Here is a 13,067-nt window from a genome sequence, read left to right as displayed (position 1 = left end):
CTCCATTTTTCTTAGATGGAAGTGTGCTGTGGAGAAGTTGAGGCCAGCCTGCAGATGTTTTCTGGCATGACTACTTGCCTGAAAGATTCTTTATGTCTGACCTTCAGTAGCTTAATGAGGATATGTCACCATGTTGATGATTCAATATCAGTTTTGCTTTGATGATATATTGTTTTGGGGGAAGATTTAGGTCACATGTCATTTCATGGAAATTTTTTTATTATATTTTATACTGCTTTTGTTGTTCAGTCACTAGGTAATGTCCGACTCTTTGTGACCTCATCTTCTCTGTCCTTTACTATCTCCCTGAGTTTGCTTAGACTCATCCATTGAGTCAGTGATGCCATCCAACCACCTCATCCTCTGTCACCACCTCCTCCTCCTCTTGCTCTCAAGTTTTCCCAGTATCAGTGTCTTTCCCAAAGAGTCGGCTCTTCTCATCAGGTGGCCAAAGTATTGGAGCTTCAGCTTCAGCATCAGTCCTTCTAATGCATATTCAGGGTTAATTTCCCTTAGGATTAACTGGTTTTATTTCTTTGCTGTCCTAGGGACTCTCAAGGATCTTCTCCAGCACCACAGTTCGAAAGCATAAATTCTTTGGTGCTCAGACTTCTTTATGGTCCCACTCTCACATCCATGCATGGCTACTAGAAAAATCATAGCTTTGACTATATGGATCTTTGTCAGCAAAGTGATGTCTCTCTTTTTAATATGCTGTCTAGGTTTGTCATAGTTTTTCCTCCAAGACGCAAGCATCTTTTAATTTCATGGCTGCAGTCACCATCTGCAGTGATTTTGGAGCCCAAGAAAATGAAATCTGTCACTGTTTCCAGTTTTCTCCCATTTATATGCCATGAAGTGATGGGACCAGATCCTGCGATCTTCATTTTTTGAATGTTGGGTTTTAAGCCAGCCTTTTCACTCTGCTCTTTCACATTCATCAGGAGATTCTTTAGTTTGTCTTCACTTTCTGCCATTAAAGTGGTATCCTCTGTATAACTGAGTTTGTTGATACTTCTCCCTGCAATCTTGATTCCATCTTGTGAATCTTCTAGCCCAATATTTAGCATGATGTACTTACTCTGCATATAAATTAAATATGCAGGGTGACAGTTTACAGCCTTGACGTATTCCTTTCCCAGTAACGTTGAACCAGTCCACTGTTCTAACTATTGCTTCTTGTCCTGCACACAGGTTTCTTAGACCCAGGTAAGGTGATCTGGCATTTCCATCTTTTTAAGAGTTTTCTACAGTTTGTTGTGATCCACACAGTCAAAGGCTTTCATGTAGTTAGTGAAGCAGAAATAAATATTTTTTTAAATTCCTTGCTTTTTCCATGATCCAGTAGATCTTTGCAATTTGTTCTCTATTTCCTCTGTCTTTTCTAAATCTATCTTATACATCTGGAAGTTCTCGGTTCACATACTGCTGAAGTCTAGCTTGAAGGATTTTGAGCGTCATCTTACTAGTATGTGAAATGAGAGTAGTTGTAATTTGAACGTTCTTTGGCATTGCCATTCTTTGGGATTGAAATGAAAACTTATCTTTTCTAGTCCTGTGGCCACCACTGAATTTTCCAAATTTGCTGGCATATTGGGTGCAGCACTTTCATAGCATCATCTTTTAGGATCTGAAATAGCTCAGCTAGAATCCCATCATCTCCACTAGCTTTATTCATAGTAATGCTTCCTAAGGCTCATTAGACTTCACATTCCAGGATGTCTGACTCTAAGTGAGTGACCACACCATTGTGGTTAGGTAGGTCATTAAGACCTTTTTTGTAAAGTTCTGTGTATTCTTGCCACCTCTTTTTAATCTCTTCTGTTTCCTTTAGGTCCTTGCCATTTCTGTACTTTATTATATGTTGTTATATTGCCTTTATTATATAATTATATTGCCATTTTTGTCCTTTATTATATGCTTATCATATCTTGATATTTAGATATTTTTTATTTCCTTTTATTATAATTTTTCTCTGCATTTTCTTTGATTGTCTCAAACTTTTATATTTTTATCTGTGCCTAGCTGCTTCTTTATCAGTTTGGTAATTGTATATGCTTTCATCACTAGTGAATCATATGTTGCTTTTTACCTCTGTTCCATTTAGTAAGGTATTAAGGGGACAGGAGATGATGATCTCCAGCTTTACCATCTTTATTCAGTAATCACATTTGTTTTTATCAGGATTATTTTACTATTTCTTTTATATATTTATATTTCTATAAGACCTTATAAGGACTCTGTGGTAATCTTTGCCTGTTGTCAGGAAAGTACTGGATTTCACTATAGTAGGAAATATAGTTAATTGAATTTCCGAACTCAAAAGCTCCTGATTTTACTTAGTATTGTCTTGGAAGATTTCCCATAGAACCTTATCCTATTGAACATTTTTAGCAGTAATTTGGATAAAGAGGTAGAGAATATAGTCATCAAAGTTTATAAATGATATGAAACTGAAGAGGATTAGAGAGTAAATTTATTGGATGACAAAATTAAAACTGAATTTTTTAATTGCCATGATAAAATAAGATAGTCTAAATAAAATAGAACAGTATTTAGTGGTGGAACATAGAATATCTTTCTTGGGTTTAAAACATTAAAAGAATAAAGGATACATATCTTAGCTATATACAATGAAACTCTAGAATGGAACTGGAATGAGATCTGTTCTCTGTCATTCCAGGAAAAAAAGAACTAGTGAGTTGAGTTAATATTAGGAACCATCATGAACTGTGAAAAGATGAGCAAATCTCCCCAGGAAGCAAGTTTTCTGTCCTGAAACTGTATCAGTACAGTTTGAAATGTCATTTGCTTGGATATTTCTATTGGGGAGGTTCAAAAATTAGATTTACACTTATATGAGTATATATAATGTGTGTGATATACTTTACCCATTATATATTTATAGATAGGTAGGTAGATAGTCTGAATTGTATGTTTTAGTAATTACGAAAGATTTCCCTGTCTTAGACGTTGTTTCAGCTGTATTTTTATGAACCTTAATGTTTAGTACAACAGGTTGTTTTCTTTCAGAATTCTTTTAAAGTCATCTCATTTTAAATGTTTGGTTTTAGTATATCTTGTATCATTGCAATTGAGAGATATTAATTTAAAAGATTAAAAAAATTTTTTTAATAAATAGTCTAATAGCCTGCCATTGTCAGAACTGAAATTTAAATTCCTTATTATTCACACTTTCCTCAAAGAAAAACGTTCAAGAATCAACTGCACAGCTGATAACACTGCATGAAATGTTAGAGGTAAGTGTTTTGTGTAGTTGTTTTGTCTTGAAGATTTGTCTGATTAGTGATTTATGGACAATTATACACAAACTTGGGGCTTCCCAGGTGGCTCAGTTGTAAAGAATCCAGCTGCCAATGAAGGAGATGAGTGTTTGATCCTTGAACAGGGAAGATCCCCTGGAGGAGTAAATGGCAACCCTCTCCAGTATTCTTGCCTGAAAAATTCCAATAGACAGAGGAGCCTGACCGGCCACAGTGTATGGGGATCGCAAAGAGTTGGATGCAACTGAGTGACTAAGTACAGGCACATACTCAGGTTTGAAAAAGAAAAAAATGCTGCTTTAGTTTTTAAGGTATACACCCAATTTTATTACATATATTAATTTATCTTTAGTATAAAATTAGTTTCTATTTTTTGTGTAGTAAGAAAGAATATTTTTTAAGAGAAGATGAAACTAAAATCTTACCCTTAATTCCAGATTATTACTTTAAGAAAATTTTTATGATGTCATTTAGTATCTATACAGTGAAACCCTTTGCTTTTATGTAATCTATACATGCTTTCTCTGCCTGACATTTACTTTTTTTTTTTTTTTTTTAACTAATATCTTTGACCCTTAAAAAAAGTTTTTGAACTTTGGCCAAGTTATCAACTTTATTAAATACTTCAGATCTTGATTTGACAACCTATTACAAGTTGGGTGAACAGGAAGATAGATGGTCTATGAATAGCTGTTCAACAATTAATGTGGCTTTTTAAAATGAGTGATAAGTTTAGAATAAAGTGATTTCAGAAAAGTTGCTTCATAGTAATTTTATGAAAAGTCTTTATCTAGTTAAAGTCTTCATTTATCTAGCTAAGTGTTTTTGAATACTAAAGTCTTTATCTAGCTAAGTGGTTTTGGTACCTCTACCTTCCTGTTCACCCAGTTTGCAATAGGTTGTCATATCAAGATCTAAAGTATTTAATATAGTTGATAATTTGGCCAAAGTTCAAAAACTTTTTTTAAGGGTTAAAGATATTTGTGAAAATAAAAGTAAATGTCAGGCAGAGAAAGCATGTACCTTTGATACCTCAGGATATCGTAATATAGAATATTATTACTTTGAAAAGCAAAATACAAATATTTTTTAGATTATAATTTGAATCTTTCAGCATATTCCAATTTACTTCCAATTTATACTGAAACTAAAACTACCATTTCTCATGGATGACTTGACTTTTTAAGATAAAGATGGTCATATATGTGGCAAATATTGACAGTTAACTCGGAAATACATGTGTAATTTTTGAATAGTGTACTATGAGATATACCATATAAAGCTTAAATTTAGGAACCATTACACACCAAGGCTTGTATTATCAATGATAATTGTAAACTAAATTTATACTGCCATTCAATGAAAAGTAAAATAACATATACATATTCACTTTAAAGTAGAATTTTTAACATTTAATTATTTCTGGCATTTACTAGGATTTTGATTGATATTATTTTATATAGCAATGAAAAGTAAGATTTTAAATTATATTAAAATGTGAGCAATTGCTCTGAAATGGGAATAATATCTTATTCTCTTATGATCATACATAAAAGAAATGAGACCAACAGCTTTTTTCTCCAGGATGTGGTTCTTGAAATAATTAAAGTTAGAGAATTCCCTGGTGGCCTGGTGGTTAGCATTCTGGGTTTTCACTGCCATAGTCCATGTTCAGTCCCTGGTTGAGGAACTGAGATTCTGCACTGTCACAGCCAAAAAAAAAAAAAAAAGAATTAGCTAACATTTATGACAGGTGAAATTTTACTTTAAGAATTGGAATGTTAAAAAAACAAGAATAGAGGTGTTGATATTATCATGAAATGTGATTGAGATGAGAACTTAATAGTTTAATTATATTTCTATGACACTTTTACTGTTGTTAGCTGTTAAGTCATGTCCGACTCTTCTATGACCCCATGGACTATAGCCCACCAGGCTCCTTTGTACATGGGATTTTCTAGCAGGAATACTGGAGTGGGTTGCCATTTTCTTCCTGAACCAGGGATCGAACCCACGTCTCCTGCATTGCAGACATATTCTTTACTGCTATGGTATAAATTTTATTTTTCCTTTTCTGTGTTTCTTAAAATAATATCTTTAAAACTTTGGCATGGCAGTTTGAAGATATGGATTCTAATCCATTATCTTTTACTAATTATGTACCCCTTGAGGAATCTTTTAACCCTTATGAATCCTGGTTTTGTAATTTTTGAAGGCACTTTGTGGGAGCTGAGGAGGTAGAGTAATAATTGATACATATTTAACATTTTTCATTATATCTCATAGAACATTAATGTTCAAATATTTAATGTGTGTTTCTTACAAAACTTTTCTAATGCCCTGAATCTGGGAAAGATGTGTCATTCCTAGTGCATATTAGCATCTTTCTTGAGCTTATTTAACCACAGGACCCTGTTACTCCATGAGCATTGCTGCTGCTGCTGCTGCTAAGTCGCTTCAGTCGTGTCCGACTCTGTGCGACCCCATAGATGGCAGCCCACCAGGCTCCCCCGTCCCTGGGATTCTCCAGGCAAGAACACTGGAGTGGGTTGCCATTTCCTTCTCCAATGCATGAAAGTGAAAAGTCAAAGTGAAGTTGCTCAGTCGTATCCGACTCTTAGCGACCCCATGGACTGCAGCCTACCAGGCTCCTCCATCCATGGGATTTTCCAGGCAAGAGTCCTGGAGTGGGGTGCCATTGCCTTCTCCGAGAGCATTGCTAGGGAGACCAATTTCATGGAATGTAGTTCAAGAAATGTTAGTCTTATATAATTTACTACAGGTATTGAAAATTTCTCAATATCCTTAGTGAAGAGATCAAAGTGTTTAAGATAATTTGAAGGAAATAATGATGATAGAGTTTTTGTTTTGAAGGTTTATCAGATGAATAAGTGGCTTTGAGTGGAGGGGGAAGGTTGGTGTTTTCTCTTTCCCTGAAATATTAAGACATGTATGCAATTTTTTGAACTTTGTTTTTTAATTTGAAGAAATGGTTATAACCAAATTTCTAACATAAATTATTAATCTTGAGAGAAGTGGGAGAATTGTAAATGCTTTTTAACAAGTTTTTAGGAAATGTTTTAAAAATTCAGGTGCAAAGATTCATTTTAAAGCTATTTCCATTCAATAATATTTGTAGTTTTTTTAAAAAGAAAATCAGCTATTTAATACATAGAAATTATGATTAAACAATTATTCAAAGAAAAGAGATCAACATTCTTTGGTTAAAAAAAAAAAACTTTTAATATATCTGTATCAATTTTTTTTTCCAAGTAAGATATATCTTAAATGATGTTTTTTCCTAGATTCTTTTAAATAGATTATTTGGTGTTCCACATGACCCATATGTCAAAATTAGTGATTCTTTTTGGCCACCTTATATTGAGCTACTCCTGCGTAATGGAATTGCCTTGAGACATCCAGAAGATCCAACCCGAATAAGATTAGAAGCCTTCCATCAGTAAAAAGATGGTGTTTTTTTCACACAGTACATAAAGAATCTTGTCATTCAAGGATAATGGAAACACTGAGAATTACTTGGATAAAGAACGTTATTTGCTAATCAAAGCACATGATATAGTCCATTTTCCTTTCATGCTTAAAATGACTCATGCTGCCATCTACTATTCATTTAAAAATGATAGCTTCATAGTCAGTCAGTGCTTTTGTGTTTTCAACTGAGTTGACAAGAATGTAAGTAAAAAACATTCTAGACTTAATCATTATAATACTGTAAATATACCTTCTGCACTATTCTTTGGAAACTTTTTTGTTAACTATATTCCTAATGTTTTTCTTTTAAAATATATGCCAGTTTATTTTATACATTTTGAGTTCTATTTGGTGCTTACATCCTTTAAATTTATAAATTATGGTGAAAGGCCATAATTTGCTGGAGATTAAAAAACTGACTTAGTATCTTAATGTATACTGTAGCATAATTTTTAAGTATATAGTACATCTATTCATGTATACTACAATATTTCTAGGTTTGTTAAAAATTGGAATATTAAAAAATAATGAATAAAGGTAGATTAAAAGTATTTTAATGTGTATTATTAGTGATATATATATTAAACCTTTCTTGATTCTGTTAATTATTACTAATGATATTGTGTTCATAAAATTTTGTTAATCCTCTGTGACTTTTCTATAAATAAAATTCTCATTTAAAATTCTCTAGCTTTTTTGGGGGTGTGGCATGATATTTTAATAAATAGACTTTATCATAGGTAGATAAGTGACATATAATTAAGCTACATATAAGGTAAACTAGAGAATTCCAAACATTTTTTGTATAATTAGTTTTCAGAGTGGACTTGGTATATATTTTTATTTTTGAAATTGATTTCTACTGTATTGTATTATTCAAGTTTCTTATTTACCTTGAATACTAAATCTCTCTTAAAACAGGCAAAAACTTACAAGTATACTGTGTCCCTTTTGTAGAAAATACAAATACTGTTATATTTTAGAAAACTTGTAAGTTCTTTCTCAGGAAGATGACATACAAAAATACCTTCCTAGAATACTCTAGTTGAGATTCAAAGGAATGAGCAACTTACTATTCCTTGAAATTACTAGAAAAAGGAAAAATGGTGCTGGTAATATAAGTTTGACAGTATTTCTACAAAGCAGATAATACTGTTGTCTGTGAACTTCTCTGTGTTGCAAATTACAGAAATAAATAGATAAAAGCAGTAAACAATTTGATTATTTATTTGATAGGTCTTGATTTCACATTAAGTGGGATGTTTTTACTACAGCATTTTTTGCAATATTTTTTTATATAATTTAATTTATTTATTACTTTTGGCTGTACTGAGTCTTCATTGCTGTGCAGACTTTTCTCTAGTTGCAGCAAGGGAGGGCTACTCTCTGGTTGCGGCACAGGCTTCTCATTGTGGTGGCTTCTTTTTTTGCCGAGCATGGGCTCTAGGGTGCATGGGCTTGTGTAAAGTTTTAAAGAAAACTATGATGATTGCATCCTACTTTTTAATTTGCTAACCCAGCCTTCTTATATAGCACAGTTTTTTGCCCACTTTTCATCTCAATCATAAACAAAGTAAATTACAGTAGAATTAGTCTTGATTTGTACCCCATCTAAGCTTACAGGCCTTGAAGGGTTTTTTTTGTTGTTGTTGTTGTTTTGTGTGTGTGTGGTTTTGAGTATACTGGAGAAAATGTTTCTGTTTTTGAGAACCTGTATGTAGGGGCCATCACTATGGATCCCAGGAACATTAAGAGGGTAATGAGTATTATGAATAACTGTTCTCATAAATGTTATAAATTAGATGAACTGGACCAATTTTATGAAAGACACAACCTACTAAAATTCACACAAGGAAAAATCGCCACTTTGCATAAACCTATATATATTAAAGAAATTGAGTCAATAATTATTAAACTTTCAAAACAGTAAACATCAGACCCAGATGGTTTCACTGGTGAATTCTGTCAAATATTTGAGACGAAAATGATGACAATTCTGTACAATCTGTTCCAAAAAATAGAAGCTTATTCTTTCTATGAGGCTGGCATTACCCTAATACCAAAACCAGACATTACATTATCCTAACACTAAAACCAAAGACTTTTTAAGAAAGGGCAACTACAGGTATCTATTATGAACACAGGCACAAATTTCCTCAACAAAATAATCAAATTCAACAATATATTAAAAGAATTATGCATCCAGCCAAGTGGTATTTATTCCAAATATTCAAGACTGGTTCAACATTCAAATGTCAATCAATGTAACCCATATATTATCAAAATAGAAAATAGAAAAATCATGATGACACCAATAGGTTATTAAAAAGCTATATGACAAAATTGAATACCTATTCATGATGAAAGCTCTCAGCAAGCTAGAAATAGAAACTTCCTTAGCTTGATAAAGAACATCCACAGTCTTGTACATTATTACTTATTCTTTAAAAAAAATTATAGAAAACACAGCTAACATGCTTAATGGTGAGAAACCAGATGTTTCTCTAAGATCAGGAACAAGGCAAGAATATGTCCTCTCAACAGTGCTGTTCAGCATTGTACTGGAAGTTGGATAAATTTATATGGAAAGACAAAAGACCCAGAATATCTGCCATAATAAAGAAGAAGAACAATGTGGAAGAACTGACAGCAACCTTAAGACTCATTGTAAATCTGTAGTAACCAATATTGTGAAGTTGGTGCAAAATCAGATAACAGATCACTGCAACAGAATAGAGAGCTCAGAAGTAGACCCATACAAATATGATCAGCTAATCTTTGACAAAGAGGAAAGGCAATCCAATGGAGAAAGCTCTGTCTTTTTCAACAAATGGTGATAGAACTGTACATGCACATGCAAAGGAAGAAAACTGGGCACTGCTGTAGTGATGTTACACCTTTAAATTAACTCAAAATGAATCATAGACCTAAATATAAAATGCACAACTACAAAACTTCTAGAAAATAATATAAGATAAAATCTAGTATGACTCTGAATTTGGTGAAGACTTCTTAAAAAATTGATAAACTGGATTTTATTAAAATTAAAACTTTTTCTGTTAAAAACAAAGTGGAAAAAAACCAAACAGATTAGGAAAAAATGTTTGCAGAACACATATATCAAAAAGATAAAAGAGAACTCACCAAAATACAGAAAACTCAACAATAAGAACAAACATCCCAATTAAAAAGAGGGAAAAATGTCTAAACTGACACCTGTCCAAACAAGATAAACAGATAGCAAGTAAGCAGATGAAAAGATTTCCACATTGTGTGTCATCAAGAAAATGCAAACTGAAAAACAATGAGATATCACTAAACACCCATCAGAATGACCAAATACTGACTGTGGAGCAACAGGAACTCATTTATTGCTGGTGGGAATGCAAAATACAGTCATTTGGAAAAAAATGTACTAAGCATACTCTTAATATACAATCCCACCAATTATGCTTCTTGGTATTTACCCAAAAGAGTTGAAAACTTACGTTCACACAAAATCTTGTACACCATTGAGTGTAGCAGCCTTTTTCATGAATGTCAAAAATTGGAAGCAATCCAGATGTTCTTCAATAATTGAATGGACAAATCATGGGACAATGGATTACAATGGATTATTCAGATATGAAAAGAAATGAACTATCAAGCCACAAAAAAGGATGAAGGAAACTTAAATGCATATTCCTAAGTGAAAGAAGGCAATCTGAAAAGCCTACATACTGTATGATTCCCGCTGTATGATATTCTGGAAAAGGCAAAAATATGAAGACAGTTGAAAGATGATTGTGGTTTTAGGGGATTGGTAGTGGGTAGGGCAGGAGGGGTGGGATAAATAAGTGGATTACAGAGGATTTTCAGGGCAGTGAAACTTCTTTATGATAACTATCGGTGGATATTTAACATTATGCATTTATTAAAACCCATAGAACTATACAAAAAATGAATCCTGATATAAACTATGGACTTTAGTTAATAATAATGTATCAATATTAATTCTTCAGTTTTAACAAGTATAACACCAAATATAAGATGTTAATGATAGTGGAAACTATGGGCAAAGAAAAGGAAGTATATGGGAACTGAGGAATTGGAGAAAGTTTTTTCTTACTAATTAAAAAAACATGAAGAAATGGTTTGTGGTGTTCTGGTTGATGTTATTACATCTGCATGAAACATCTAGGACTCTTCAGCCGTTTTGTAACCATTTGGAGAGCTGCTATGGAAGAATCTGGCATATTTAGTGTGGCAGTATCTCAAAAAAGTAACAAATCCTGATGTTATTGAACCAGGTAATTGACCATAGAGCTGTGGTACTAGGGAGCATGATTTACAAGTAAATACATTTTCCTTCTGAGGCAAATTTTTTTGTTGTTGTTTTTTGAAACTGAAGAATTCTACCAATGTAACCAAACCATCAAATGGAACTTTAACTTGCTGAAATTAATTTTATTAAACAGTCTGACAAAGACTTTAAAATGTATTTTTAGGTTGCTGGGAGAAATTAATATTTTCCATTTAAAAAGGGCTAGACATTGTAATACAAAATAGGAACAAATGAAACAACATTTGGTTATAAATAGGAATTAATTGTATGTCCCATATATGATTAAATATAATGACTTAAATACAAATTCTACAAATAGGATAAACTCTTGATTGGATAGCATTACAGATTGATTTAGTTAATTGAAAGATAATTTGAAGAATTCATCCAGAAAAATTAAAAAAATTATGAAGAGCAGATAAAGAACAAACTGGGGCACTTCAACATAGAATTTCCTGTTGGAAAGAATAGCAGGAATGATAGTTAAGCAATATTTGAAAAGATAATAGCTGAAAACTTTTCTGCAGAACTGAAAGCCTCAGAAAAATGTACACTGAATGTACACTGTGCAGGATAAACCACACTGTGAAACAGTTTCATAAAGCTGTAAAATATCAAAGAGAAAGAATTTTCAAAGATACTAAAGAGAAAAGATAGTTTACAAAGACAAAAACAGCAATTATTCATTTGCAAAAATAGAAAGACTGAGGGGGTCTCTGTATGGTTTCTTTATAAGAACACTCATCCCGTTTATGAGTGTTTTATCCTCATGACCTAAGCATCTCCCCAAAGCCCCACCTCCTAATACAGTCACATCAGGCATTAGGATTTCCAGAAGTTGGGAGCAATCAACTGAATTGAATGTTGCTGGGAGTTCAAGTGAGAACTAAGAAATTGACCACAAAATTTGTCTACATGTATGTCCAAAAAAATAATTATTTAGACTGCACTGACTTCTCTTGTTTGAAGCCCAAAGTACTTATTAAATTATGTAACTTATTGCAGTCCATCTGTAACTTAATTGAGGGGAAGAACTTTGCCTTTTATTTTTATACTCTTTTGCTCTCTGCTCAGTGTGGAAGAGTAGGCAGTTGTTATCGGCATATCAGGGTCTTTGCTGTTGTTGTTCAGTTGCAAAGTCATGTTGGACTCTGCAACCCCATGAACTGCAGCACACCAGGCTTCCCTGTCCTTCACTATCTCCTAGAGTTTGGTCAAACTCATGTCCATTGAGTCAGTGATGCTATCCAACCATCTCATCCTCTGTCATCCCCTTCTCTTGCCCCCAGTCTTTCCCAGCATCAAGGCTTTTGCTGTTAGCTCAGTGATATTCTTTGACTTTTTCTTCTCCTTTCTGAATGATAGATATTTGTATAATACAGTTAAAAGTAATTGGTTATACACACACTTTTCTTAGCAAGTTAAAAAAAAAAAAAGTCCTGTAATTGATCTCATACTCTATGAGTTAAATAAAGAAAGAAAGGTTAAAGTGAAATTATTTTTTGTCACTATCTGTAGTAAAAAGTTTTGGATATAAAGACTGAAATTAAGAAGTAAAACACAATACATGAATTTTAGTGAGCTTTGCTCACCCGTAATGTATCATTATATTGCTGATTGCAAATTTAAAATATTTTTGAAATTGCCAGGTAAATGCTAACAACAAATCACAGTAATCTTTTTTCCTTTTTTATAAAGTTGCAAATTTTTTCAAGTATACAGAGATTAAAATTAATACATACCCATGTACACTCAATACCCTGAATTGGTGTATGTTGACATTTTGTGATAATTCAAATTGTTTTGTTTTTCAAACAATTTTATAGATTTAGCTGATGCTCACTTTGTGCTCCTTAATTCCATCCTCTTTCTCTCCTAGGTAAGTATGATCCCTGAGATACTATGTTCTTCCTCTGCGTACTTTGGTAAGTTTGAGATATAAATTTAGTGTTAAAAATATTTATAAT

General features: G+C 32.7%; 1 protein-coding gene across 3 annotated transcripts in view; it reads left to right on the top strand.

The window, feature by feature from the left end:
* Positions 1-13,067, top strand: part of CENPK (centromere protein K) — a 55,933-nt gene that overhangs the window by 29,254 nt on the left and 13,612 nt on the right. Inside the window, exons 9-10 of one of the 3 annotated variants that reach the window (XM_086361986.1) lie at positions 3,207-3,260; positions 12,980-13,025. In XM_086361986.1, the coding sequence (XP_086218112.1) occupies positions 3,207-3,260; positions 12,980-13,025 (100 nt within the window). Of the gene's footprint in view, positions 1-3,206; positions 3,261-5,692; positions 5,726-6,589; positions 7,460-12,979; positions 13,026-13,067 lie in introns of those variants that run through there. The other 2 variants (XM_086361985.1, XM_086361987.1) reach the window with 2 other exon arrangements.

This window comes from Bos grunniens, chromosome 20, assembly GCF_055505025.1.
Source record: "Bos grunniens cultivar Pamir isolate PY7600 chromosome 20, Bosgru_T2T1.0, whole genome shotgun sequence".
Lineage (NCBI taxonomy): Eukaryota > Metazoa > Chordata > Mammalia > Artiodactyla > Bovidae > Bos > Bos grunniens.
The sequence above is the reverse complement of the archived record's forward strand: the minus strand, read 5'-3'. Positions and strand labels throughout refer to the sequence as shown.